Source organism: Mobula birostris, unplaced genomic scaffold (assembly GCF_030028105.1).
Source record: "Mobula birostris isolate sMobBir1 unplaced genomic scaffold, sMobBir1.hap1 scaffold_1192, whole genome shotgun sequence".
Lineage (NCBI taxonomy): Eukaryota > Metazoa > Chordata > Chondrichthyes > Myliobatiformes > Myliobatidae > Mobula > Mobula birostris.
Window position 1 is genome coordinate 29,921 of NW_027274233.1, and position 27,989 is coordinate 57,909.

At 54.6% G+C, this 27,989-nt stretch overlaps 1 protein-coding gene across 1 annotated transcript in view; it reads right to left on the reverse strand.

The window, feature by feature from the left end:
• LOC140192358 (uncharacterized) overlaps window positions 1-27,989 on the reverse strand; it is a gene marked incomplete at its 3' end in the record, with an annotated part of 64,119 nt that overhangs the window by 23,563 nt on the left and 12,567 nt on the right. Inside the window, 6 exon segments of the mRNA XM_072250008.1 lie at window positions 5,221-6,753; window positions 14,179-14,377; window positions 14,423-15,841; window positions 19,613-19,702; window positions 22,466-23,929; window positions 25,676-25,729. Of these exon segments, the coding sequence (XP_072106109.1) occupies window positions 5,221-6,753; window positions 14,179-14,377; window positions 14,423-15,841; window positions 19,613-19,702; window positions 22,466-23,929; window positions 25,676-25,729 (4,759 nt within the window).

Genomic DNA, 27,989 nt, shown 5'->3' on the forward strand with positions numbered 1-27,989 from the left:
ATGTGCTGGTTGCTGAGCTGGTCTCTGTGGTTGATGAGCTGGTCTCTGTGGTTGGTGAGCTGGTCTCTGTTGTCGATGTGCTGGTTTTTGTGGTTGGTCAGCTGGTCTCTGTGGTTGACGTGCTGGTCTCTGTGGTTGATGTGCTGGTCTCTGTGGTTGATGTGCTGGTGTCTGTTGTCGGTGTGCTGGGTGGTCAGCTGGTCTCAGTGGTTGATGAGCTGGTCTCTGTGGTTGACGTGCTGGTCTCTGTGGTTGATGTGCTGGTCTCTGTGGTTGATGTGCTGGTGACTGTTGTCGATGTGCTGGTTGGTGAGCTGGTCTCTGTGGTTGATGTGCTGGTCTCTGTGGTTGACGTGCTGGTGTCTGTTGTCGGTGTGCTGGTTGGTGAGCTGGTCTCTGTGGTTGGTGTGCTGGTCTCTGTGGTTGATGTGCTGGTCTCTGTGGTTGACGTGCTGGTGTCTGTTGTCGGTGTGCTGGTTGGTGAGCTGGTCTCTGTGGTTGGTGTGCTGGTCTCTGTGGTTGGTGTGCTGGACTCTGTGGTTGATGTGCTGGTCTCTGTGGTTGGTGAGCTGGTCTCTGTGGTTGATGTGCTGGTCTCTGTGGTTGATGTGCTGGTCTCTGTGGTTGATGTGCTGGTCTCTGTGGTTGGTGTGCTGGTCTCTGTGGTCAGTGTGCTGGTCTCTGTGGTTGATGTGCTGGTCTCTGTGGTTGGTGAGCTGGTCTCTGTGGTTGATGTGCTGGTCTCTGTGGTTGGTGAGCTGGTCTCTGTGGTTGATGTGCTGGTCTCTGTGGTTGGTGAGCTGGTCTCTGTGGTTGATGTGCTGGTCTCTGTGGTTGGTGAGCTGGTCTCTGTGGTTGATGTGCTGGTCTCTGTGGTTGATGTGCTGGTCTCTGTGGTCAGTGTGCTGGTCTCTGTGGTTGATGTGCTGGTCTCTGTGGTCGTTGTGCTGGTCTCTGTGGTCAGTGTGCTGGTCTCTTTGGTTGATGTGCTGGTCTCTGTGGTCAGTGTGCTGGTCTCTGTGGTTGATGTGCTGGTCTCTGTGGTTGGTGTGCTGGTCTCTGTGGTTGGTGTGCTGGTCTCTGTGGTTGATGTGCTGGTCTCTGTGGTTGATGTTCTGGTCTCTGTGGTCAGTGTGCTGGTCTCTGTGGTTGGTGTGCTGGTCTCTGTGGTTGATGTGCTGGTCTCTGTGGTTGATGTGCTGGTCTCTGTGGTTGGTGTGCTGGTCTCTGTGGTCGTTGTGCTGGTCTCTGTGGTTGATGTGCTGGTCTCTGTGGTCAGTGTGCTGGTCTCTGTGGTCGTTGTGCTGGTCTCTGTGGTTGATGTGCTGGTCTCTGTGGTTGGTGTGCTGGTCTCTGTGGTCAGTGTGCTGGTCTCTGTGGTTGATGTGCTGGTCTCTGTGGTCGTTGTGCTGGTCTCTGTGGTTGGTGAGCTGGTCTCTGTGGTTGGTGAGCTGGTCTCTGTGGTTGATGTGCTGGTCTCTGTGGTTGGTGAGCTGGTCTCTGTGGTCAGTGTGCTGGTCTCTGTGGTTGGTGTGCTGGTCTCTGTGGTTGATGTGCTGGTCTCTGTGGTTGATGTGCTGGTCTCTGTGGTTGATGTGCTGGTCTCTGTGGTCAGTGTGCTGGTCTCTGTGGTTGACGTGCTGGTCTCTGTGGTTGATGTGCTGGTGTCTGTTGTCGGTGTGCTGGGTGGTGAGCTGGTCTCAGTGGTTGATGAGCTGGTCTCTGTGGTTGATGTGCTGGTCTCTGTGGTTGACGTGCTGGTCTCTGTGGTTGATGTGCTGGTGTCTGTGGTTGATGTGCTGGTCTCTGTGGTTGATGTGCTGGTCTCTGTGGTTGATGTGCTGGACTCTGTGGTCAGTGTGCTGGTCTCTGTGGTTGATGTGCTGGTCTCTGTGGTCAGTGTGCTGGTCTCTGTGGTTGATGTGCTGGTCTCTGTGGTTGATGTGCTGGTCTCTGTGGTTGGTGAGCTGGTCTCTGTGGTCAGTGTGCTGGTCTCTGTGGTTGATGTGCTGGTCTCTGTGGTCGTTGTGCTGGCCTCTGTGGTTGATGTGCTGGTCTCTGTGGTTGGTGTGCTGGTCTCTGTGGTTGATGTGCTGGTCTCTGTGGTTGATGTGCTGGTCTCTGTGGTTGGTGAGCTGGTCTCTGTGGTTGATATGCTGGTCTCTGTGGTTGACGTGCTGGTCTCTGTGGTTGACGTGCTAGTCTCTGTGGTTGATGTGCTGGTCTCTGTGGTTGATGTGCTGGTCTCTGTGGTTGATGTGCTGGTCTCTGTGGTTGATGTGCTGGTCTCTGTGGTCGTTGTGCTGGTCTCTGTGCTTGCAATGCTGGACTCTGCAGTTGATGTGCTGGATGGTGTGGTTGGTGTGCTGGACTCTGTGATCATTGTGCTGGACTCTGCAGTCGTTGTGCTGGACTCTGCGGTCAATGTGCTGGTATATGTTGTCGATGTGCTGGTTGCTGAGCTGGTCTCTGTGGTTGATGAGCTGGTCTCTGTGGTTGGTGAGCTGGTCTCTGTTGTCGATGTGCTGGTTTTTGTGGTTGGTCAGCTGGTCTCTGTGGTTGACGTGCTGGTCTCTGTGGTTGATGTGCTGGTCTCTGTGGTTGATGTGCTGGTGTCTGTTGTCGGTGTGCTGGGTGGTGAGCTGGTCTCAGTGGTTGATGAGCTGGTCTCTGTGGTTGACGTGCTGGTCTCTGTGGTTGATGTGCTGGTCTCTGTGGTTGATGTGCTGGTGACTGTTGTCGATGTGCTGGTTGGTGAGCTGGTCTCTGTGGTTGATGTGCTGGTCTCTGTGGTTGATGTGCTGGTCTCTGTGGTCAGTGTGCTGGTCTCTGTGGTTGATGTGCTGGTCTCTGTGGTTGATGTGCTTGTCTCTGTGGACAGTGTGCTGGTCTCTGTGGTTGACGTGCTGGTCTCTGTGTTTGATGTGCTCGTGTCTGTTGTCGATGTGCTGGTTGGTGAGCTGGTCTCTGTGGTTGATGTGCTGGTGTCTGTTGTCGTTGTGCTGGTTGGTGAGCTGGTCTCTGTGGTTGATTTGCTGGTCTCTGTGGTTGGTGTGCTGGACTCTGTGGTCATTGTGCTGGATTCTGCAGTCGTTGTGCTGGACTCTGCGGTCAATGTGCTGGTATCTATTGTCGGTGTGCTGGTTGGTGAGCTGGACTCTGTGGTTGATGTGCTGGTCTCTGTGGTTGACGTGCTGGTCTCTGTGGTTGATGTGCTGGTGTCTGTTGTCAATGTGCTGGTTGGTGAGCTGGACTCTGTGGTTGGTGAGCTGGACTCTGTGGTCAGTGTGCTGGTCTCTGTGGTTGATGTGCTGGTCTCTGTCGTTGATGTGCTGGTGTCTGTTGTCGGTGTGCTGGTTGGTGTGCTGGACTCTGTGGTTGATGTGCTGGTCTCTGTGGTTGGTGTGCTGGTCTCTGTGGTTGATGTGCTGGTCTCTGTGGTTGACGTGCTGGACTCTGTGGTCATTGTGCTGGTCTCTGTGGTTGATGTCCTGGACTGTGCGGTTGGTGTGCTGGACTCTGTGGTCAGTGTGTTGGTCTCTGTTGTCAGTGTGCTGGTCTCTGTGGTTGACGTGCTGGTCTCTGTGGTTGATGTGCTGGTCTCTGTGGTTGGTGGGCTGGTCTCTGTGTTTGATGTGCTGGTCTCTGTGGTTGATGTGCTGGTCTCTGTTGTTGATGTGCTGGACTCTGTGGTCGTTGTGCTGGTCTCTGTGGTTGATGTGCTGGACTGTGCGGTTGGTGTGCTGGACTCTGTGGTCAGTGTGTTGGTCTCTGTTGTCAGTGTGCTGGTCTCTGTGGTTGACGTGCTGGTCTCTGTGGTTGATGTGCTGGTCTCTGTGGTTGACGTGCTGGTGTCTGTTGTCGGTGTGCTGGTTGGTGAGCTGGTCTCTGTGGTTGGTGTGCTGGTCTCTGTGGTTGATGTGCTGGTGTCTGTTGTCGATGTGCTGGTTGGTGAGCTGTTCTCTGTGGTTGGTGTGCTGGTCTCTGTGGTTGATGTGCTGGTCTCTGTGGTTGACGTGCTGGTGTCTGTTGTCGGTGTGCTGGTTGGTGAGCTGTTCTCTGTGGTTGGTGTGCTGGTCTCTGTGGTTGATGTGCTGGTCTCTGTGGTTGACGTGCTGGTGTCTGTTGTCGGTGTGCTGGTTGGTGAGCTGGTCTCTGTGGTTGGTGTGCTGGTCTCTGTGGTTGATGTGCTGGTCTCTGTGGTTGACGTGCTGGTCTCAGTGGTTGATGTGCTGGTGTCTGTGGTTGATGTGCTGGTGTCTGTTGTCGGTGTGCTGGTTGGTGAGCTGGTCTCTGTGGTTGGTGTGCTGGTCTCTGTGGTTGATGTGCTGGTCTCTGTGGTTGGTGTGCTGGTCTCTGTGGTTGATGTGCTGGTCTCTGTGGTTGATGTGCTGGTGTCTGTTGTCGGTGTGCTGGTTGGTGAGCTGGTCTCTGTGGTTGGTGTGCTGGTCTCTGTGGTTGATGTGCTGGTCTCTGTTGTTGATATGCTGGTCTCTGTGGTTGACGTGCTGGTCTCTGTGGTTGACGTGCTGGTCTCTGTGGTTGGTGAGCTGGTCTCTGTGGTTGACGTGCTGGTCTCTGTGGTTGATGTGCTGGTGTCTGTTGTCGGTGTGCTGGGTGGTGAGCTGGTCTCAGTGGTTGATGAGCTGGTCTCTGTGGTTGATGTGCTGGTCTCTGTGGTTGATGTGCTGGTGACTGTTGTCGATGTGCTGGTTGGTGAGCTGGTCTCTGTGGTTGATGTGCTGGTCTCTGTGGTTGATGTGCTGGTCTCTGTGGTCAGTGTGCTGGTCTCTGTGGTTGATGTGCTGGTCTCTGTGGTTGATGTGCTGGTCTCTGTGGTCAGTGTGCTGGTCTCTGTGGTTGACGTGCTGGTCTCTGTGTTTGATGTGCTGGTGTCTGTTGTCGATGTGCTGGTTGGTGAACTGGTCTCTGTGGTTGATGTGCTGGTGTCTGTTGTCGGTGTGCTGGTTGGTGAGCTGGTCTCTGTGGTTGATTTGCTGGTCTCTGTGGTTGACGTGCTGGTCTCTGTGGTTGGTGTGCTGGACTCTGTGGTCATTGTGCTGAATTCTGCAGTCGTTGTGCTGGACTCTGCGGTCAATGTGCTGGTATCTATTGTCGGTGTGCTGGTTGGTGAGCTGGACTCTGTGGTTGATGTGCTGGTCTCTGTGGTTGACGTGCTGGTCTCTGTGGTTGATGTGCTGGTGTCTGTTGTCGATGTGCTGGTTGGTGAGCTGGACTCTGTGGTTGGTGAGCTGGACTCTGTGGTCAGTGTGCTGGTCTCTGTGGTTGACGTGCTGGTCTCTGTGGTTGATGTGCTGGTCTCTGTGGTTGTTGTGCTGGTCTCTGTGGTTGATGTGCTGGTCTCTGTGGTTGATGTGCTGGTCTCTGTTGTTGATGTGCTGGACTCTGTGGTCGTTGTGCTGGTCTCTGTGGTTGATGTTCTGGACTGTGCGGTTGGTGTGCTGGACTCTGTGGTCAGTGTGTTGGTCTCTGTGGTTGACGTGCTGGTCTCTGTGGTTGATGTGCTGGTCTCTGTGGTTGATGTGCTGGTCTCTGTGGTTGGTGTGCTGGTCTCTGTTGTCGATGTGCTGGTGTCTGTTGTCGATGTGCTGGTTGGTGAGCTGTTCTCTGTGGTTGGTGTGCTGGTCTCTGTGGTTGATGTGCTGGTCTCTGTGGTTGACGTGCTGGTGTCTGTTGTCGGTGTGCTGGTTGGTGAGCTGGTCTCTGTGGTTGGTGTGCTGGTCTCTGTGGTTGATGTGCTGGTCTCTGTGGTTGACGTGCTGGTGTCTGTTGTCGGTGTGCTGGTTGGTGAGCTGGTCTCTGTGGTTGGTGTGCTGGTCTCTGTGGTTGATGTGCTGGTCTCTGTGGTTGACGTGCTGGTCTCTGTGGTTGATGTGCTGGTGTCTGTGGTTGACGTACTGGACTCTGTGGTTGATGTGCTGGTGTCTGTTGTCGATGTGCTGGTCTCTGTGGTTGGTGTGCTGGACTCTGTGGTTGATGTGCTGGTGTCTGTTGTCGGTGTGCTGGTTGGTGAGCTGTTCTCTGTGGTTGGTGTGCTGGTCTCTGTGGTTGATGTGCTGGTCTCTGTGGTTGACGTGCTGGTCTCTGTGGTTGGTGAGCTGGTCTCTGTGGTTGATGTGCTGGTCTCTGTGGTTGGTGTGCTGGTGTCTGTTGTCGATGTGCTGGTTGGTGAGCTGTTCTCTGTGGTTGGTGTGCTGGTCTCTGTGGTTGATGTGCTGGTCTCTGTGGTTGACGTGCTGGTGTCTGTTGTCGGTGTGCTGGTTGGTGAGCTGTTCTCTGTGGTTGGTGTGCTGGTCTCTGTGGTTGATGTGCTGGTCTCTGTGGTTGACGTGCTGGTGTCTGTTGTCGGTGTGCTGGTTGGTGAGCTGGTCTCTGTGGTTGGTGTGCTGGTCTCTGTGGTTGATGTGCTGGTCTCTGTGGTTGACGTGCTGGTCTCTGTGGTTGATGTGCTGGTGTCTGTGGTTGATGTGCTGGTGTCTGTTGTCGGTGTGCTGGTTGGTGAGCTGGTCTCTGTGGTTGGTGTGCTGGTCTCTGTGGTTGATGTGCTGGTCTCTGTGGTTGGTGTGCTGGTCTCTGTGGTTGATGTGCTGGTCTCTGTGGTTGATGTGCTGGTGTCTGTTGTCGGTGTGCTGGTTGGTGAGCTGGTCTCTGTGGTTGGTGTGCTGGTCTCTGTGGTTGATGTGCTGGTCTCTGTGGTTGATATGCTGGTCTCTGTGGTTGACGTGCTGGTCTCTGTGGTTGACGTGCTGGTCTCTGTGGTTGGTGAGCTGGTCTCTGTGGTTGACGTGCTGGTCTCTGTGGTTGGTGTGCTGGACTCTGTGGTCATTGTGCTGGATTCTGCAGTCGTTGTGCTGGACTCTGCGGTCAATGTGCTGGTATCTATTGTCGGTGTGCTGGTTGGTGAGCTGGACTCTGTGGTTGATGTGCTGGTCTCTGTGGTTGACGTGCTGGTCTCTGTGGTTGATGTGCTGGTGTCTGTTGTCAATGTGCTGGTTGGTGAGCTGGACTCTGTGGTTGGTGAGCTGGACTCTGTGGTCAGTGTGCTGGTCTCTGTGGTTGATGTGCTGGTCTCTGTCGTTGATGTGCTGGTGTCTGTTGTCGGTGTGCTGGTTGGTGTGCTGGACTCTGTGGTTGATGTGCTGGTCTCTGTGGTTGGTGTGCTGGTCTCTGTGGTTGATGTGCTGGTCTCTGTGGTTGACGTGCTGGACTCTGTGGTCATTGTGCTGGTCTCTGTGGTTGATGTCCTGGACTGTGCGGTTGGTGTGCTGGACTCTGTGGTCAGTGTGTTGGTCTCTGTTGTCAGTGTGCTGGTCTCTGTGGTTGACGTGCTGGTCTCTGTGGTTGATGTGCTGGTCTCTGTGGTTGGTGGGCTGGTCTCTGTGTTTGATGTGCTGGTCTCTGTGGTTGATGTGCTGGTCTCTGTTGTTGATGTGCTGGACTCTGTGGTCGTTGTGCTGGTCTATGTGGTTGATGTGCTGGACTGTGCGGTTGGTGTGCTGGACTCTGTGGTCAGTGTGTTGGTCTCTGTTGTCAGTGTGCTGGTCTCTGTGGTTGACGTGCTGGTCTCTGTGGTTGATGTGCTGGTCTCTGTGGTTGACGTGCTGGTGTCTGTTGTCGGTGTGCTGGTTGGTGAGCTGGTCTCTGTGGTTGGTGTGCTGGTCTCTGTGGTTGATGTGCTGGTGTCTGTTGTCGATGTGCTGGTTGGTGAGCTGTTCTCTGTGGTTGGTGTGCTGGTCTCTGTGGTTGATGTGCTGGTCTCTGTGGTTGACGTGCTGGTGTCTGTTGTCGGTGTGCTGGTTGGTGAGCTGTTCTCTGTGGTTGGTGTGCTGGTCTCTGTGGTTGATGTGCTGGTCTCTGTGGTTGACGTGCTGGTGTCTGTTGTCGGTGTGCTGGTTGGTGAGCTGGTCTCTGTGGTTGGTGTGCTGGTCTCTGTGGTTGATGTGCTGGTCTCTGTGGTTGACGTGCTGGTCTCTGTGGTTGATGTGCTGGTGTCTGTGGTTGATGTGCTGGTGTCTGTTGTCGGTGTGCTGGTTGGTGAGCTGGTCTCTGTGGTTGGTGTGCTGGTCTCTGTGGTTGATGTGCTGGTCTCTGTGGTTGGTGTGCTGGTCTCTGTGGTTGATGTGCTGGTCTCTGTGGTTGATGTGCTGGTGTCTGTTGTCGGTGTGCTGGTTGGTGAGCTGGTCTCTGTGGTTGGTGTGCTGGTCTCTGTGGTTGATGTGCTGGTCTCTGTGGTTGATATGCTGGTCTCTGTGGTTGACGTGCTGGTCTCTGTGGTTGACGTGCTGGTCTCTGTGGTTGGTGAGCTGGTCTCTGTGGTTGACGTGCTGGTCTCTGTGGTTGATGTGCTGGTGTCTGTTGTCGGTGTGCTGGGTGGTGAGCTGGTCTCAGTGGTTGATGAGCTGGTCTCTGTGGTTGATGTGCTGGTCTCTGTGGTTGATGTGCTGGTGACTGTTGTCGATGTGCTGGTTGGTGAGCTGGTCTCTGTGGTTGATGTGCTGGTCTCTGTGGTTGATGTGCTGGTCTCTGTGGTCAGTGTGCTGGTCTCTGTGGTTGATGTGCTGGTCTCTGTGGTTGATGTGCTGGTCTCTGTGGTCAGTGTGCTGGTCTCTGTGGTTGACGTGCTGGTCTCTGTGTTTGATGTGCTGGTGTCTGTTGTCGATGTGCTGGTTGGTGAACTGGTCTCTGTGGTTGATGTGCTGGTGTCTGTTGTCGGTGTGCTGGTTGGTGAGCTGGTCTCTGTGGTTGATTTGCTGGTCTCTGTGGTTGACGTGCTGGTCTCTGTGGTTGGTGTGCTGGACTCTGTGGTCATTGTGCTGAATTCTGCAGTCGTTGTGCTGGACTCTGCGGTCAATGTGCTGGTATCTATTGTCGGTGTGCTGGTTGGTGAGCTGGACTCTGTGGTTGATGTGCTGGTCTCTGTGGTTGACGTGCTGGTCTCTGTGGTTGATGTGCTGGTGTCTGTTGTCGATGTGCTGGTTGGTGAGCTGGACTCTGTGGTTGGTGAGCTGGACTCTGTGGTCAGTGTGCTGGTCTCTGTGGTTGACGTGCTGGTCTCTGTGGTTGATGTGCTGGTCTCTGTGGTTGTTGTGCTGGTCTCTGTGGTTGATGTGCTGGTCTCTGTGGTTGATGTGCTGGTCTCTGTTGTTGATGTGCTGGACTCTGTGGTCGTTGTGCTGGTCTCTGTGGTTGATGTTCTGGACTGTGCGGTTGGTGTGCTGGACTCTGTGGTCAGTGTGTTGGTCTCTGTGGTTGACGTGCTGGTCTCTGTGGTTGATGTGCTGGTCTCTGTGGTTGATGTGCTGGTCTCTGTGGTTGGTGTGCTGGTCTCTGTTGTCGATGTGCTGGTGTCTGTTGTCGATGTGCTGGTTGGTGAGCTGTTCTCTGTGGTTGGTGTGCTGGTCTCTGTGGTTGATGTGCTGGTCTCTGTGGTTGACGTGCTGGTGTCTGTTGTCGGTGTGCTGGTTGGTGAGCTGGTCTCTGTGGTTGGTGTGCTGGTCTCTGTGGTTGATGTGCTGGTCTCTGTGGTTGACGTGCTGGTGTCTGTTGTCGGTGTGCTGGTTGGTGAGCTGGTCTCTGTGGTTGGTGTGCTGGTCTCTGTGGTTGATGTGCTGGTCTCTGTGGTTGACGTGCTGGTCTCTGTGGTTGATGTGCTGGTGTCTGTGGTTGACGTACTGGACTCTGTGGTTGATGTGCTGGTGTCTGTTGTCGATGTGCTGGTCTCTGTGGTTGGTGTGCTGGACTCTGTGGTTGATGTGCTGGTGTCTGTTGTCGGTGTGCTGGTTGGTGAGCTGTTCTCTGTGGTTGGTGTGCTGGTCTCTGTGGTTGATGTGCTGGTCTCTGTGGTTGACGTGCTGGTCTCTGTGGTTGGTGAGCTGGTCTCTGTGGTTGATGTGCTGGTCTCTGTGGTTGGTGTGCTGGTCTCTGTGGTTGGTGTGCTGCTCTCTGTGGTTGGTGAGCTGGTCTCTGTGGTTGATGTGCTGGTCTCTGTGGTTGGTGTGCTGGTCTCTGTGGTTGACGTGCTGGTCTCTGTGGTTGATGTGCTGGTCTCTGTGGTTGGTGAGCTGGTCTCTGTGGTTGATGTGCTGGTCTCTGTGGTTGGTGTGCTGGTCTCTGTGGTTGATGTGCTGGTCTCTGTGGTTGGTGAGCTGGTCTCTGTGGTTGATGTGCTGGTCTCTGTGGTTGGTGAGCTGGTCTCTGTGGTTGACGTGCTGGTCTCTGTGGTTGATGTGCTGGTCTCTGTGGTTGACGTGCTGGTCTCTGTGGTTGGTGTGCTGGTCTCTGTGGTTGGTGAGCTGGTCTCTGTGGTTGATGTGCTGGTCTCTGTGGTTGACGTGCTGGTCTCTGTGGTTGATGTGCTGGTCTCTGTGGACAGTGTGCTGGTCTCTGTGGTTGATGTGCTGGTCTCTGTGGTCGTTGTGCTGGTCTCTGTGGTTGGTGAGCTGGTCTCTGTGGTCAGTGTGCTGGTCTCTGTGGTTGATGTGCTGGTCTCTGTGGTTGATGTGCTGGTCTCTGTGGTTGGTGTGCTGGTCTCTGTGGTTGATGTGCTGGTCTCTGTGGTTGATGTGCTGGTCTCTGTGGTCAGTGTGCTGGTCTCTGTGGTTGACGTGCTGCACTCTGTGGTTGGTGTGCTGGTCTCTGTGGTTGATGTGCTGGTCTCTGTGGTCAGTGTGCTGGTCTCTGTGGTTGATGTGCTGGTCTCTGTGGTTGATGTGCTGGTCTCTGTGTTTGATGTGCTGGTCTCTGTGGTCAGTGTGGTGGTCTCTGTGGTCGTTGTGCTGGTCTCTGTGGTTGATGTGCTGGTCTCTGTGGTTGATGTGCTGGTGTCTGTTGTCGGTGTGCTGGGTGGTGAGCTGGTCTCTGTGGTTGATGTGCTGGTCTCTGTGGTTGATGTGCTGGTCTCTGTGGTCAGTGAGCTGGTCTCTGTGGTCGTTGTGCTGGTCTCTGTGGTCGTTGTGCTGGTCTCTGTCCTTGTTATGCTGGACTCTGCAGTCGTTGTGCTGGAATCTGCGGTCAATGTGCTGGTATATGTTGTCGATGTGCTGGTTGCTGAGCTGGTCTCTGTGGTTGATGAGCTGGTCTCTGTGGTTGGTGAGCTGGTCTCTGTTGTCGATGTGCTGGTTTTTGTGGTTGGTCAGCTGGTCTCTGTGGTTGACGTGCTGGTCTCTGTGGTTGATGTGCTGGTCTCTGTGGTTGATGTGCTGGTGTCTGTTGTCGGTGTGCTGGGTGGTGAGCTGGTCTCAGTGGTTGATGAGCTGGTCTCTGTGGCTGACGTGCTGGTCTCTGTGGTTGACGTGCTGGTCTCTGTGGTTGATGTGCTGGTCTCTGTGGTTGACGTGCTGGTCTCTGTGGTTGGTGTGCTGGTCTCTGTTGTCGATGTGCTGGTGTCTGTTGTCGATGTGCTGGTTGGTGAGCTGTTCTCTGTGGTTGGTGTGCTGGTCTCTGTGGTTGATGTGCTGGTCTCTGTGGTTGACGTGCTGGTGTCTGTTGTCGGTGTGCTGGTTGGTGAGCTGGTCTCTGTGGTTGGTGTGCTGGTCTCTGTGGTTGATGTGCTGGTCTCTGTGGTTGACGTGCTGGTGTCTGTTGTCGGTGTGCTGGTTGGTGAGCTGGTCTCTGTGGTTGGTGTGCTGGTCTCTGTGGTTGATGTGCTGGTCTCTGTGGTTGACGTGCTGGTCTCTGTGGTTGATGTGCTGGTGTCTGTGGTTGATGTGCTGGTGTCTGTTGTCGGTGTGCTGGTTGGTGAGCTGTTCTCTGTGGTTGGTGTGCTGGTCTCTGTGGTTGATGTGCTGGTCTCTGTGGTTGACGTGCTGGTCTCTGTGGTTGGTGAGCTGGTCTCTGTGGTTGATGTGCTGGTCTCTGTGGTTGGTGTGCTGGTCTCTGTGGTTGGTGTGCTGCTCTCTGTGGTTGGTGAGCTGGTCTCTGTGGTTGATGTGCTGGTCTCTGTGGTTGGTGTGCTGGTCTCTGTGGTTGACGTGCTGGTCTCTGTGGTTGATGTGCTGGTCTCTGTGGTTGGTGAGCTGGTCTCTGTGGTTGATGTGCTGGTCTCTGTGGTTGGTGAGCTGGTCTCTGTGGTCAGTGTGCTGGTCTCTGTGGTTGATGTGCTGGTCTCTGTGGTTGATGTGCTGGTCTCTGTGGTTGATGTGCTGGTCTCTGTGGTCAGTGTGCTGGTCTCTGTGGTTGATGTGCTGGTCTCTGTGGTTGATGTGCTGGTCTCTCTGGTTGATGTGCTGGTCTCTGTGGTTGGTGAGCTGGTCTCTGTGGTTGATGTGCTGGTCTCTGTGGTTGATGTGCTGGTCTCTGTGGTCAGTGTGCTGGTCTCTGTGGTTGATGTGCTTGTCTCTGTGGTTGATGTGCTGGTCTCTGTGGTTGGTGTGCTGGTCTCTGTGGTTGATGTGCTGGTCTCTGTGGTTGGTGTGCTGGTCTCTGTGGTTGATGTGCTGGTCTCTGTGGTTGATGTGCTGGTCTCTGTGGTCAGTGTGCTGGTCTCTGTGGTTGATGTGCTGGTCTCTGTGGTTGATGTGCTGGTCTCTGTGGTTGACGTGCTGGTGTCTGTTGTCGGTGTGCTGGTTGGTGAGCTGGTCTCTGTGGTTGACGTGCTGGTCTCTGTGGTCAGTGTGCTGGTCTCTGTGGTTGATGTGCTGGTCTCTGTGGTTGATGTGCTGGTGTCTGTGGTTGATGTGCTGGTCTCTGTGGTTGATGTGCTGGTCTCTGTGGTCAGTGTGCTGGTCTCTGTGGTTGACGTGCTGGTCTCTATGGTTGACGTGCTGGTCTCTGTGGTTGGTGAGCTGGTCTCTGTGGTTGATGTGCTGGTCTCTGTGGTTGGTGAGCTGGTCTCTGTGGTTGACGTACTGGACTGTGTGGTTGGTGGGCTGGACTCTGTGGTTGGTGAGCTGGTCTCTGTGATTGATGTTCAAGTGTCTGTTGTCTGTGTGCTGGTTGGTGTGCTGGTCTCTGTGGTTGACGTACTGGTCTCTGTGGTTGACGTGCTGGACTCTGTGGTTGGTGAGCTGGACTCTGTGGTTGATGTGCTGGTCTCTGTGGTTGACGTGCTGGACTCTGTGTTTGACGTGCTGGTCTCTGTGGTTGACGTGCTGGTCTCTGTTGTCGGTGTGCTGGTTGGTGAGCTGGTCTCTGTGGTTGGTGTGCTGGTCTCTGTGGTTGACGTGCTGGTCTCTGTGGTTGATGTGCTGGTCTCTGTGGTTGACGTGCTGGTCTCTGTGGTTGATGTGCTGGTGTCTATTGTCGATGTGCTGGTTGGTGAGCTGGTCACTGTGGTTGATGTGCTGGTCTCTGTGGTTGATGTGCTGGTCTCTGTGGTTCACGTGCTGGTCTCTGTGGTTGATGTGCTGGTCTCTGTGGTTGGTGAGCTGGTCTCTGTGGTTGATGTGCTGGTCTCTGTGGTTGGTGAGCTGGTCTCTGTGGTTGATGTGCTGGTCTCTGTGGTTGGTGAGCTGGTCTCTGTGGTTGATGTGCTGGTCTCTGTGGTCAGTGTGCTGGTCTCTGTGGTTGGTGAGCTGGTCTCTGTGGTCAGTGTGCTGGTCTCTGTGGTTGATGTGCTGGTCTCTGTGGTCGTTGTGCTGGTCTCTGTGGTTGATGTGCTGGTCTCTGTGGTCAGTGTGCTGGTCTCTGTGGTCGTTGTGCTGGTCTCTGTGGTCGTTGTGCTGGTCTCTGTGCTTGTTATGCTGGACTCTGCAGTTGATGTGCTGGATGGTGTGGTTGGTGTGCTGGACTCTGTGATCATTGTGCTGGACTCTGCAGTCGTTGTGCTGGAATCTGCGGTCAATGTGCTGGTATATGTTGTCGATGTGCTGGTTGCTGAGCTGGTCTCTGTGGTTGATGAGCTGGTCTCTGTGGTTGATGAGCTGGTCTCTGTGGTTGGTGAGCTGGTCTCTGTTGTCGATGTGCTGGTTTTTGTGGTTGCTGAGCTGGTCTCTGTGGTTGATGAGCTGGTCTCTGTGGTTGGTGAGCTGGTGTCTGTTGTCGGTGTGCTGGTTGGTGAGCTGGTCTCTGTGGTTGGTGTGCTGGTCTCTGTGGTTGATGTGCTGGTCTCTGTGGTTGACGTGCTGGTGTCTGTTGTCGGTGTGCTGGTTGGTGAGCTGGTCTCTGTGGTCGGTGTGCTGGTCTCTGTGGTTGATGTGCTGGTCTCTGTGGTTGACGTGCTGGTCTCTGTGGTTGATGTGCTGGTGTCTGTGGTTGATGTGCTGGTGTCTGTTGTCAGTGTGCTGGTTGGTGAGCTGTTCTCTGTGGTTGGTGTGCTGGTCTCTGTGGTTGATGTGCTGGTCTCTGTGGTTGGTGTGCTGGTCTCTGTGGTTGACGTGCTGGTCTCTGTGGTTGATGTGCTGGTCTCTGTGGTTGGTGAGCTGGTCTCTGTGGTTGATGTGCTGGTCTCTGTGGTTGGTGAGCTGGTCTCTGTGGTCAGTGTGCTGGTCGCTGTGGTTGATGTGCTGGTCTCTGTGGTTGATGTGCTGGTCTCTGTGGTTGATGTGCTGGTCTCTGTGGTCAGTGTGCTGGTCTCTGTGGTTGATGTGCTGGTCTCTGTGGTTGATGTTCTGGTCTCTGTGGTTGGTGAGCTGGTCTCTGTGGTTGATGTGCTGGTCTCTGTGGTTGATGTGCTGGTCTCTGTGGTCAGTGTGCTGGTCTCTGTGGTTGATGTGCTGGTCTCTGTGGTTGATGTGCTGGTCTCTGTGGTTGGTGTGCTGGTCTCTGTGGTTGATGTGCTGGTCTCTGTGGTTGGTGTGCTGGTCTCTGTGGTTGATGTGCTGGTCTCTGTGGTTGATGTGCTGGTCTCTGTGGTCAGTGTGCTGGTCTCTGTGGTTGATGTGCTGGTCTCTGTGGTTGATGTGCTGGTCTCTGTGGTTGACGTGCTGGTGTCTGTTGTCGGTGTGCTGGTTGGTGAGCTGGTCTCTGTGGTTGACGTGCTGGTCTCTGTGGTCTGTGTGCTGGTCTCTGTGGTTGATGTGCTGGTCTCTGTGGTTGATGTGCTGGTGTCTGTGGTTGATGAGCTGGTCTCTGTGGTTGATGTGCTGGTCTCTGTGGTTGGTGAGCTGGTCTCTGTGGTTGACGTGCTGGTCTCTGTGGTTGATGTGCTGGTCTCTGTGGTTGACGTGCTGGTCTCTGTGGTTGGTGTGCTGGTCTCTGTGGTTGGTGAGCTGGTCTCTGTGGTTGATGTGCTGGTCTCTGTGGTTGACGTGCTGGTCTCTGTGGTTGATGTGCTGGTCTCTGTGGACAGTGTGCTGGTCTCTGTGGTTGATGTGCTGGTCTCTGTGGTCGTTGTGCTGGTCTCTGTGGTTGGTGAGCTGGTCTCTGTGGTCAGTGTGCTGGTGTCTGTGGTTGATGTGCTGGTCTCTGTGGTTGATGTGCTGGTCTCTGTTGTTGGTGTGCTGGTCTCTGTGGTTGATGTGCTGGTCTCTGTGGTTGATGTGCTGGTCTCTGTGGTCAGTGTGCTGGTCTCTGTGGTTGACGTGCTGCACTCTGTGGTTGGTGTGCTGGTCTCTGTGGTTGATGTGCTGGTCTCTGTGGTCAGTGTGCTGGTCTCTGTGGTTGATGTGCTGGTCTCTGTGATTGATGTGCTGGTCTCTGTGGTTGATGTGCTGGTCTCTGTGGTCAGTGTGCTGGTCTCTGTGGTCGTTGTGCTGGTCTCTGTGGTCGTTGTGCTGGTCTCTGTGCTTGTTATGCTGGACTCTGCAGTTGATGTGCTGGATGGTGTGGTTGGTGTGCTGGACTCTGTGATCAATGTGCTGGACTCTGCAGTCGTTGTGCTGGAATCTGCGGTCAATGTGCTGGTATATGTTGTCGATGTGCTGGTTGCTGAGCTGGTCTCTGTGGTTGATGAGCTGGTCTCTGTGGTTGGTGAGCTGGTCTCTGTTGTCGATGTGCTGGTTTTTGTGGTTGGTCAGCTGGTCTCTGTGGTTGACGTGCTGGTCTCTGTGGTTGATGTGCTGGTCTCTGTGGTTGATGTGCTGGTGTCTGTTGTCGCTGTGCTGGGTGGTGAGCTGGTCTCAGTGGTTGATGAGCTGGTCTCTGTGGCTGACGTGCTGGTCTCTGTGGTTGACGTGCTGGTCTCTGTGGTTGACGTGCTGGTCTCTGTGGTTGATGTGCTGGTCTCTGTGGTTGACGTGCTGGTCTCTGTGGTTGGTGTGCTGGTCTCTGTTGTCGATGTGCTGGTGTCTGTTGTCGATGTGCTGGTTGGTGAGCTGTTCTCTGTGGTTGGTGTGCTGGTCTCTGTGGTTGATGTGCTGGTCTCTGTGGTTGACGTGCTGGTGTCTGTTGTCGGTGTGCTGGTTGGTGAGCTGGTCTCTGTGGTTGGTGTGCTGGTCTCTGTGGTTGATGTGCTGGTCTCTGTGGTTGACGTGCTGGTGTCTGTTGTCGGTGTGCTGGTTGGTGAGCTGGTCTCTGTGGTTGGTGTGCTGGTCTCTGTGGTTGATGTGCTGGTCTCTGTGGTTGACGTGCTGGTCTCTGTGGTTGATGTGCTGGTGTCTGTGGTTGATGTGCTGGTGTCTGTTGTCGGTGTGCTGGTTGGTGAGCTGTTCTCTGTGGTTGGTGTGCTGGTCTCTGTGGTTGATGTGCTGGTCTCTGTGGTTGACGTGCTGGTCTCTGTGGTTGGTGAGCTGGTCTCTGTGGTTGATGTGCTGGTCTCTGTGGTTGATGTGCTGGTCTCTGTGGTTGGTGTGCTGGTCTCTGTGGTTGACGTGCTGGTCTCTGTGGTTGATGTGCTGGTCTCTGTGGTTGGTGAGCTGGTCTCTGTGGTTGATGTGCTGCTCTCTGTGGTTGGTGAGCTGGTCTCTGTGGTCAGTGTGCTGGTCTCTGTGGTTGATGTGCTGGTCTCTGTGGTTGATGTGCTGGTCTCTGTGGTTGATGTGCTGGTCTCTGTGGTCAGTGTGCTGGTCTCTGTGGTTGATGTGCTGGTCTCTGTGGTTGATGTGCTGGTCTCTGTGGTTGATGTGCTGGTCTCTGTGGTTGGTGAGCTGGTCTCTGTGGTTGATGTGCTGGTCTCTGTGGTTGATGTGCTGGTCTCTGTGGTCAGTGTGCTGGTCTCTGTGGTTGATGTGCTGGTCTCTGTGGTTGATGTGCTGGTCTCTGTGGTTGGTGTGCTGGTCTCTGTGGTTGATGTGCTGGTCTCTGTGGTTGGTGTGCTGGTCTCTGTGGTTGATGTGCTGGTCTCTGTGGTTGATGTGCTGGTCTCTGTGGTCAGTGTGCTGGTCTCTGTGGTTGATGTGCTGGTCTCTGTGGTTGATGTGCTGGTCTCTGTGGTTGACGTGCTGGTGTCTGTTGTCGGTGTGCTGGTTGGTGAGCTGGTCTCTGTGGTTGACGTGCTGGTCTCTGTGGTCAGTGTGCTGGTCTCTGTGGTTGATGTGCTGGTCTCTGTGGTTGATGTGCTGGTGTCTGTGGTTGATGTGCTCGTCTCTGTGGTTGATGTGCTGGTCTCTGTGGTCAGTGTGCTGGTCTCTGTGGTTGACGTGCTGGTCTCTGTGGTTGACGTGCTGGTCTCTGTGGTTGGTGAGCTGGTCTCTGTGGTTGATGTGCTCGTCTCTGTGGTTGGTGAGCTGGTCTCTGTGGTTGACGTACTGGACTGTGTGGTTGGTGGGCTGGACTCTGTGGTTGGTGAGCTGGTCTCTGTGATTGATGTTCTGGTGTCTGTTGTCTGTGTGCTGGTTGGTGTGCTGGTCTCTGTGGTTGACGTACTGGTCTCTGTGGCTGACGTGCTGGACTCTGTGGTTGGTGAGCTGGACTCTGTGGTTGATGTGCTGGTCTCTGTGGTTGACGTGCTGGTCTCTGTGGTTGACGTGCTGGTCTCTGTTGTCGGTGTGCTGGTTGGTGAGCTGGTCTCTGTGGTTGGTGTGCTGGTCTCTGTGGTTGACGTGCTGGTCTCTGTGGTTGAGGTGCTGGTCTCTGTGGTTGACGTGCTGGTCTCTGTGGTTGATGTGCTGGTGTCTATTGTCGATGTGCTGGTTGGTGAGCTGGTCACTGTGGTTGATGTGCTGGTCTCTGTGGTTGATGTGCTGGTCTCTGTGGTTGACGTGCTGGTCTCTGTGGTTGATGTGCTGGTCTCTGTGGTTGGTGAGCTGGTCTCTGTGGTTGATGTGCTGGTCTCTGTGGTTGGTGAGCTGGTCTCTGTGGTTGATGTGCTGGTCTCTGTGGTTGGTGAGCTGGTCTCTGTGGTTGATGTGCTGGTCTCTGTGGTCAGTGTGCTGGTCTCTGTGGTTGGTGAGCTGGTCTCTGTGGTCAGTGTGCTGGTCTCTGTGGTTGATGTGCTGGTCTCTGTGGTCGTTGTGCTGGTCTCTGTGGTTGATGTGCTGGTCTCTGTGGTCAGTGTGCTGGTCTCTGTGGTCGTTGTGCTGGTCTCTGTGGTCGTTGTGCTGGTCTCTGTGCTTGTTATGCTGGACTCTGCAGTTGATGTGCTGGATGGTGTGGTTGGTGTGCTGGACTCTGTGATCATTGTGCTGGACTCTGCAGTCGTTGTGCTGGAATCTGCGGTCAATGTGCTGGTATATGTTGTCGATGTGCTGGTTGCTGAGCTGGTCTCTGTGGTTGATGAGCTGGTCTCTGTGGTTGGTGAGCTGGTCTCTGTTGTCGATGTGCTGGTTTTTGTGGTTGGTCAGCTGGTCTCTGTGGTTGACGTGCTGGTCTCTGTGGTTGATGTGCTGGTCTCTGTGGTTGATGTGCTGGTGTCTGTTGTCGGTGTGCTGGGTGGTGAGCTGGTCTCAGTGGTTGATGAGCTGGTCTCTGTGGCTGACGTGCTGGTCTCTGTGGTTGACGTGCTGGTCTCTGTGGTTGACGTGCTGGTCTCTGTGGTTGATGTGCTGGTCTCTGTGGTTGACGTGCTGGTCTCTGTTGTTGGTGTGCTGGTCTCTGTGGTTGATGTGCTGGTCTCTGTGGTTGATGTGCTGGTCTCTGTGGTCAGTGTGCTGGTCTCTGTGGTTGACGTGCTGCACTCTGTGGTTGGTGTGCTGGTCTCTGTGGTTGATGTGCTGGTCTCTGTGGTCAGTGTGCTGGTCTCTGTGGTTGATGTGCTGGTCTCTGTGATTGATGTGCTGGTCTCTGTGGTTGATGTGCTGGTCTCTGTGGTCAGTGTGCTGGTCTCTGTGGTCGTTGTGCTGGTCTCGGTGGTCGTTGTGCTGGTCTCTGTGCTTGTTATGCTGGACTCTGCAGTTGATGTGCTGGATGGTGTGGTTGGTGTGCTGGACTCTGTGATCATTGTGCTGGACTCTGCAGTCGTTGTGCTGGAATCTGCGGTCAATGTGCTGGTATATGTTGTCGATGTGCTGGTTGCTGAGCTGGTCTCTGTGGTTGATGAGCTGGTCTCTGTGGTTGGTGAGCTGGTCTCTGTTCTCGATGTGCTAGTTTTTGTGGTTGGTCAGCTGGTCTCTGTGGTTGACGTGCTGGTCTCTGTGGTTGATGTGCTGGTCTCTGTGGTTGATGTGCTGGTGTCTGTTGTCGCTGTGCTGGGTGGTGAGCTGGTCTCAGTGGTTGATGAGCTGGTCTCTGTGGCTGACGTGCTGGTCTCTGTGGTTGACGTGCTGGTCTCTGTGGTTGACGTGCTGGTCTCTGTGGTTGATGTGCTGGTCTCTGTGGTTGACGTGCTGGTCTCTGTGGTTGGTGTGCTGGTCTCTGTTGTCGATGTGCTGGTGTCTGTTGTCGATGTGCTGGTTGGTGAGCTGTTCTCTGTGGTTGGTGTGCTGGTCTCTGTGGTTGATGTGCTGGTCTCTGTGGTTGACGTGCTGGTGTCTGTTGTCGGTGTGCTGGTTGGTGAGCTGGTCTCTGTGGTTGGTGTGCTGGTCTCTGTGGTTGATGTGCTGGTCTCTGTGGTTGACGTGCTGGTGTCTGTTGTCGGTGTGCTGGTTGGTGAGCTGGTCTCTGTGGTTGGTGTGCTGGTCTCTGTGGTTGATGTGCTGGTCTCTGTGGTTGACGTGCTGGTCTCTGTGGTTGATGTGCTGGTGTCTGTGGTTGATGTGCTGGTGTCTGTTGTCGGTGTGCTGGTTGGTGAGCTGTTCTCTGTGGTTGGTATGCTGGTCTCTGTGGTTGATGTGCTGGTCTCTGTGGTTGACGTGCTGGTCTCTGTGGTTGGTGAGCTGGTCTCTGTGGTTGATGTGCTGGTCTCTGTGGTTGGTGTGCTGGTCTCTGTGGTTGGTGTGCTGCTCTCTGTGGTTGGTGAGCTGGTCTCTGTGGTTGATGTGCTGGTCTCTGTGGTTGGTGTGCTGGTCTCTGTGGTTGACGTGCTGGTCTCTGTGGTTGATGTGCTGGTCTCTGTTGTTGGTGAGCTGGTCTCTGTGGTTGATGTGCTGCTCTCTGTGGTTGGTGAGCTGGTCTCTGTGGTCAGTGTGCTGGTCTCTGTGGTTGATGTGCTGGTCTCTGTGGTTGATGTGCTGGTCTCTGTGGTTGATGTGCTGGTCTCTGTGGTCAGTGTGCTGGTCTCTGTGGTTGATGTGCTGGTCTCTGTGGTTGATGTGCTGGTCTCTGTGGTTGGTGAGCTGGTCTCTGTGGTTGATGTGCTGGTCTCTGTGGTTGATGTGCTGGTCTCTGTGGTCAGTGTGCTGGTCTCTGTGGTTGATGTGCTGGTCTCTGTGGTTGATGTGCTGGTCTCTGTGGTTGGTGTGCTGGTCTCTGTGGTTGGTGTGCTGGTCTCTGTGGTTGGTGTGCTGGTCTCTGTGGTTGATGTGCTGGTCTCTGTGGTTGATGTGCTGGTCTCTGTGGTCAGTGTGCTGGTCTCTGTGGTTGATGTGCTGCTCTCTGTGGTTGATGTGCTGGTCTCTGTGGTTGACGTGCTGGTGTCTGTTGTCGGTGTGCTGGTTGGTGAGCTGGTCTCTGTGGTTGACGTGCTGGTCTCTGTGGTCAGTGTGCTGGTCTCTGTGGTTGATGTGCTGGTCTCTGTGGTTGATGTGCTGGTGTCTGTGGTTGATGTGCTCGTCTCTGTGGTTGATGTGCTGGTCTCTGTGGTCAGTGTGCTGGTCTCTGTGGTTGACGTGCTGGTCTCTGTGGTTGACGTGCTGGTCTCTGTGGTTGGTGAGCTGGTCTCTGTGGTTGATGTGCTGGTCTCTGTGGTTGGTGAGCTGGTCTCTGTGGTTGACGTACTGGACTGTGTGGTTGGTGGGCTGGACTCTGTGGTTGGTGAGCTGGTCTCTGTGATTGATGTTCTGGTGTCTGTTGTCTGTGTGCTGGTTGGTGTGCTGGTCTCTGTGGTTGACGTACTGGTCTCTGTGGTTGACGTGCTGGACTCTGTGGTTGGTGAGCTGGACTCTGTGGTTGATGTGCTGGTCTCTGTGGTTGACGTGCTGGACTCTGTGTTTGACGTGCTGGTCTCTGTGGTTGACGTGCTGGTCTCTGTTGTCGGTGTGCTGGTTGGTGAGCTGGTCTCTGTGGTTGGTGTGCTGGTCTCTGTGGTTGACGTGCTGGTCTCTGTGGTTGATGTGCTGGTCTCTGTGGTTGACGTGCTGGTCTCTGTGGTTGATGTGCTGGTGTCTATTGTCGATGTGCTGGTTGGTGAGCTGGTCACTGTGGTTGATGTGCTGGTCTCTGTGGTTGATGTGCTGGTCTCTGTGGTTGACGTGCTGGTCTCTGTGGTTGATGTGCTGGTCTCTGTGGTTGGTGAGCTGGTCTCTGTGGTTGATGTGCTGGTCTCTGTGGTTGGTGAGCTGGTCTCTGTGGTTGATGTGCTGGTCTCTGTGGTTGGTGAGCTGGTCTCTGTGGTTGATGTGCTGGTCTCTGTGGTCAGTGTGCTGGTCTCTGTGGTTGGTGAGCTGGTCTCTGTGGTCAGTGTGCTGGTCTCTGTGGTTGATGTGCTGGTCTCTGTGGTCGTTGTGCTGGTCTCTGTGGTTGATGTGCTGGTCTCTGTGGTCAGTGTGCTGGTCTCTGTGGTCGTTGTGCTGGTCTCTGTGGTCGTTGTGCTGGTCTCTGTGCTTGTTATGCTGGACTCTGCAGTTGATGTGCTGGATGGTGTGGTTGGTGTGCTGGACTCTGTGATCATTGTGCTGGACTCTGCAGTCGTTGTGCTGGAATCTGCGGTCAATGTGCTGGTATATGTTGTCGATGTGCTGGTTGCTGAGCTGGTCTCTGTGGTTGATGAGCTGGTCTCTGTGGTTGGTGAGCTGGTCTCTGTTGTCGATGTGCTGGTTTTTGTGGTTGGTCAGCTGGTCTCTGTGGTTGACGTGCTGGTCTCTGTGGTTGATGTGTTGGTCTCTGTGGTTGATGTGCTGGTGTCTGTTGTCGGTGTGCTGGGTGGTGAGCTGGTCTCAGTGGTTGATGAGCTGGTCTCTGTGGCTGACGTGCTGGTCTCTGTGGTTGACGTGCTGGTCTCTGTGGTTGACGTGCTGGTCTCTGTGGTTGATGTGCTGGTCTCTGTGGTTGACGTGCTGGTCTCTGTGGTTGGTGTGCTGGTCTCTGTTGTCGATGTGCTGGTGTCTGTTGTCGATGTGCTGGTTGGTGAGCTGTTCTCTGTGGTTGGTGTGCTGGTCTCTGTGGTTGATGTGCTGGTCTCTGTGGTTGACGTGCTGGTGTCTGTTGTCGGTGTGCTGGTTGGTGAGCTGGTCTCTGTGGTTGGTGTGCTGGTCTCTGTGGTTGATGTGCTGGTCTCTGTGGTTGACGTGCTGGTGTCTGTTGTCGGTGTGCTGGTTGGTGAGCTGGTCTCTGTGGTTGGTGTGCTGGTCTCTGTGGTTGATGTGCTGGTCTCTGTGGTTGACGTGCTGGTCTCTGTGGTTGATGTGCTGGTGTCTGTGGTTGATGTGCTGGTGTCTGTTGTCGGTGTGCTGGTTGGTGAGCTGTTCTCTGTGGTTGGTGTGCTGGTCTCTGCGGTTGATGTGCTGGTCTCTGTGGTTGACGTGCTGGTCTCTGTGGTTGGTGAGCTGGTCTCTGTGGTTGATGTGCTGGTCTCTGTGGTTGGTGTGCTGGTCTCTGTGGTTGGTGTGCTGCTCTCTGTGGTTGGTGAGCTGGTCTCTGTGGTTGATGTGCTGGTCTCTGTGGTTGGTGTGCTGGTCTCTGTGGTTGACGTGCTGGTCTCTGTGGTTGATGTGCTGGTCTCTGTGGTTGGTGAGCTGGTCTCTGTGGTTGATGTGCTGGTCTCTGTGGTTGGTGAGCTGGTCTCTGTGGTCAGTGTGCTGGTCTCTGTGGTTGATGTGCTGGTCTCTGTGGTTGATGTGCTGGTCTCTGTGGTCAGTGTGCTGGTCTCTGTGGTTGATGTGCTGGTCTCTGTGGTTGATGTGCTGGTCTCTGTGGTTGATGTGCTGGTCTCTGTGGTTGGTGAGCTGGTCTCTGTGGTTGATGTGCTGGTCTCTGTGGTTGATGTGCTGGTCTCTGTGGTCAGTGTGCTGGTCTCTGTGGTTGATGTGCTGGTCTCTGTGGTTGATGTGCTGGTCTCTGTGGTTGGTGTGCTGGTCTCTGTGGTTGATGTGCTGGTCTCTGTGGTTGGTGTGCTGGTCTCTGTGGTTGATGTGCTGGTCTCTGTGGTTGATGTGCTGGTCTCTGTGGTCAGTGTGCTGGTCTCTGTGGTTGATGTGCTGGTCTCTGTGGTTGATGTGCTGGTCTCTGTGGTTGACGTGCTGGTGTCTGTTGTCGGTGTGCTGGTTGGTGAGCTGGTCTCTGTGGTTGACGTGCTGGTCTCTGTGGTCAGTGTGCTGGTCTCTGTGGTTGATGTGCTGGTCTCTGTGGTTGATGTGCTGGTGTCTGTGGTTGATGCGCTGGTCTCTGTGGTTGATGTGCTGGTCTCTGTGGTCAGTGTGCTGGTCTCTGTGGTTGACGTGCTGGTCTCTGTGGTTGACGTGCTGGTCTCTGTGGTTGGTGAGCTGGTCTCTGTGGTTGATGTGCTGGTCTCTGTGGTTGGTGAGCTGGTCTCTGTGGTTGACGTACTGGACTGTGTGGTTGGTGGGCTGGACTCTGTGGTTGGTGAACTGGTCTCTGTGATTGATGTTCTGGTGTCTGTTGTCTGTGTGCTGGTTGGTGTGCTGGTCTCTGTGGTTGACGTACTGGTCTCTGTGGTTGACGTGCTGGACTCTGTGGTTGGTGAGCTGGACTCTGTGGTTGATGTGCTGGTCTCTGTGGTTGACGTGCTGGACTCTGTGTTTGACGTGCTGGTCTCTGTGGTTGACGTGCTGGTCTCTGTTGTCGGTGTGCTGGTTGGTGAGCTGGTCTCTGTGGTTGGTGTGCTGGTCTCTGTGGTTGACGTGCTGGTCTCTGTGGTTGATGTGCTGGTCTCTGTGGTTGACGTGCTGGTCTCTGTGGTTGATGTGCTGGTGTCTATTGTCGATGTGCTGGTTGGTGAGCTGGTCACTGTGGTTGATGTGCTGGTCTCTGTGGTTGATGTGCTGGTCTCTGTGGTTGACGTGCTGGTCTCTGTGGTTGATGTGCTGGTCTCTGTGGTTGGTGAGCTGTTCTCTGTGGTTGATGTGCTGGTCTCTGTGGTTGGTGAGCTGGTCTCTGTGGTTGATGTGCTGGTCTCTGTGGTTGGTGAGCTGGTCTCTGTGGTTGATGTGCTGGTCTCTGTGGTCAGTGTGCTGGTCTCTGTGGTTGATGTGCTGGTCTCTGTGGTCAGTGTGCTGGTCTCTGTGGTTGATGTGCTGGTCTCTGTGGTTGATGTGCTGGTCTCTGTGGTCAGTGTGCTGGTCTCTGTGGTTGATGTGCTGGTCTCTGTGGTCGTTGTGCTGGTCTCTGTGGTTGGTGTGCTGGTCTCTGTGGTTGACGTGCTGGTCTCTGTGGTTGATGTGCTGGTCTCTGTGGTTGGTGAGCTGGTCTCTGTGGTTGATGTGCTGGTCTCTGTGGTTGACGTGCTGGACTCTGTGGTTGGTGAGCTGGTCTCTGTGGTTGATGTGCTGGTCTCTGTGGTCAGTGTGCTGGTCTCTGTGGTTGATGTGCTGGTCTCTGTGGTTGATGAGCTGGTCTCTGTGGTTGGTGAGCTGGTCTCTGTTGTCGATGTGCTGGTTTTTGTGGTTAGTCAGCTGGTCTCTGTGGTTGACGTGCTGGTCTCTGTGGTTGATGTGCTGGTGTCTGTGGTTGATGTGCTGGTCTCTGTGTTTGATGTGCTGGTCTCTGTGGTTGACGTGCTGGTCTCTGTGGTTGATGTGCTGGTGTCTGTTGTCGATGTGCTGGGTGGTGAGCTGGTCTCTGTGGTTGATTTGCTGGTCTCTGTGGTTGACGTGCTGGTCTCTGTGGTTGGTGTGCTGGACTCTGTGGTCATTCTGCTGGATTCTGCAGTCGTTGTGCTGGACTCTGCGGTCAATGTGCTGGTATCTATTGTCGGTGTGCTGGTTGGTGAGCTGAACTCTGTGGTTGATGTGCTGGTCTCTGTGGTTGATGTGCTGGTCTCTGTGGTTGATGTGCTGGTGTCTGTTGTCGATGTGCTGGTTGGTGAGCTGGACTCTGTTGTTGGTGAGCTGGACTCTGTGGTCAGTGTGCTGGTCTCTGTGGTTGGTGAGCTGGTCTCTGTGGTTGATGTTCTGGTGTCTGTTGTCTGTGTGTTGGTTGGTGTGCTGGACTCTGTGGTTGATGTGCTGGTCTCTGTGATCAGAGTGCTGGACTCTGTGGTTGGTGAGCGGGACTCTGTGGTTGACGTGCTGGTCTCTGTGGTTGGTGTGCTGGTCTCTGTGGTTGACGTGCTGGACTCTGTGCTTGACGTGCTGGTCTCTGTGGTTGACGTGCTGGTCTCTGTGGTTGATGTGCTGGTCTCTGTTGTCGGTGTGCTGGTTGGTGAGCTGGTCTCTGTGGTTGGTGTGCTGGTCTCTGTGGTTGACGTGCTGCTCTCTGTGGTTGATGTGCTGGTCTCTGTGGTTGATGTGCTGGTCTCTGTGGTTGGTGTGCTGGTCTCTGTGGTTGATGTGATGGTGTCTATTGTCGATGTGCTGGTTGGTGAGCTGGTCTCTGTGGTTGATATGCTGGTCTCTGTGGTTGACGTGCTGGTCTCTGTGGTTGACGTGCTGGTCTCTGTGGTTGGTGAGCTGGTCTCTGTGGTTGATGTGCTGGTCTCTGTGGTTGGTGTGCTGGTCTCTGTGGTTGACGTGCTGGTCTCTGTGGTTGGTGTGCTGGTCTCTGTGGTTGATGTGCTGGTGTCTATTGTCGATGTGCTGGTTGGTGAGCTGGTCTCTGTGGTTGATGTGCTGGTCTCTGTGGTTGATGTGCTGGTCTCTGTGGTCGTTGTGCTGGTCTCTGTGGTCAGTGTGCTGGTCTCTGTGGTTGATGTGCTGGTCTCTGTGGTTGATGTGCTGGTCTCTGTGGTTGGTGTGCTGGTCTCTGTGGTCGTTGTGCTGGTCTCTGTGGTTGATGTGCTGGTCTCTGTGGTCAGTGTGCTGGTCTCTGTGGTTGATGTGCTGGACTGTGCGGTTGGTGTGCTGGACTCTGTGGTCAGTGTGTTGGTCTCTGTTGTCAGTGTGCTGGTCTCTGTGGTTGACGTGCTGGTCTCTGTGGTTGATGAGCTGGTCTCTGTGGTTGGTGAGCTGGTCTCTGTTGTCGATGTGCTGGTTTTTGTGGTTGGTCAGCTGGTCTCTGTGGTTGACGTGCTGGTCTCTGTGGTTGATGTGCTGGTGTCTGTTGTCGGTGTGCTGGGTGGTGAGCTGGTCTCAGTGGTTGATGAGCTGGTCTCTGTGGTTGACGTGCTGGTCTCTGTGGTTGACGTGCTGGTTTCTGTGGTTGATGTGCTGGTCTCTGTGGTTGATGTGCTGGTGACTGTTGTCGATGTGCTGGTTGGTGAGCTGGTCTCTGTGGTTGATGTGCTGGTCTCTGTGGTTGATGTGCTGGTCTCTGTGGTCAGTGTGCTGGTCTCTGTGGTTGATGTGCTGGTCTCTGTGGTTGATGTGCTGGTCTCTGTGGTCAGTGTGCTGGTCTCTGTGGTTGACGTGCTGGTCTCTGTGTTTGATGTGCTGGTGTCTGTTGTCGATGTGCTGGTTGGTGAGCTGGTCTCTGTGGTTGATGTGCTGGTGTCTGTTGTCGGTGTGCTGGTTGGTGACCTGGTCTCTGTGGTTGATTTGCTGGTCTCTGTGGTTCACGTACTGGTCTCTCTGGTTGGTGTGCTGGACTCTATGGTCATTGTGCTGAATTCTGAAGTCGTTGTGCTGGACTCTGCGGTCAATGTGCTGGTATCTATTGTCGGTGTGCTGGTTGGTGAGCTGGACTCTGTGGTTCATGTGCTGGTCTCTGTGGTTGACGTGCTGGTCTCTGTGGTTGATGTGCTGGTGTCTGTTGTCGATGTGCTGGTTGGTGAGCTGGACTCTGTGGTTGGTGAGCTGGACTCTGTGGTCAGTGTGCTGGTCTCTGTGGTTGATGTGCTGGTCTCTGTGGTTGATGTGCTGGTGTCTGTTGTCGGTGTGCTGGTTGGTGTGCTGGACTCTGTGGTTGATGTGCTGGTCTCTGTGGTTGGTGTGCTGGTCTCTGTGGTTGATGTGCTGGTCTCTGTGTTTGACGTGCTGGACTCTGTGGTCGTTGTGCTGGTCTCTGTGGTTGATGTGCTGGACTGTGCGGTTGGTGTGCTGGACTCTGTGGTCAGTGTGTTGGTCACTGTTGTCAGTGTGCTGGTCTCTGTGGTTGGTGTGCTGGTCTCTGTGGTTGATCTGCTGGTCTCTGTGGTTGATGTGCTGGTCTCTGTTGTTGATGTGCTACACTCTGTGGTCGTTGTGCTGGTCTCTGTGGTTGATGTGCTGGACTGTGCGGTTGGTGTGCTGGACTCTGTGGTCAGTGTGTTGGTCTCTGTTGTCAGTGTGCTGGTCTCTGTGGTTGACGTGCTGGTCTCTGTGGTTGATGTGCTGGTCTCTGTGGTTGACGTGCTGGTCTCTGTGGTTGGTGTGCTGGTCTCTGTTGTCGATGTGCTGGTGTCTGTTGTCGATGTGCTGGTTGGTGAGCTGTTCTCTGTGGTTGGTGTGCTGGTCTCTGTGGTTGATGTGCTGGTCTCTGTGGTTGACGTGCTGCTGTCTGTTGTCGGTGTGCTGGTTGGTGAGCTGGTCTCTGTGGTTGGTGTGCTGGTCTCTGTGGTTGATGTGCTGGTCTCTGTGGTTGACGTGCTG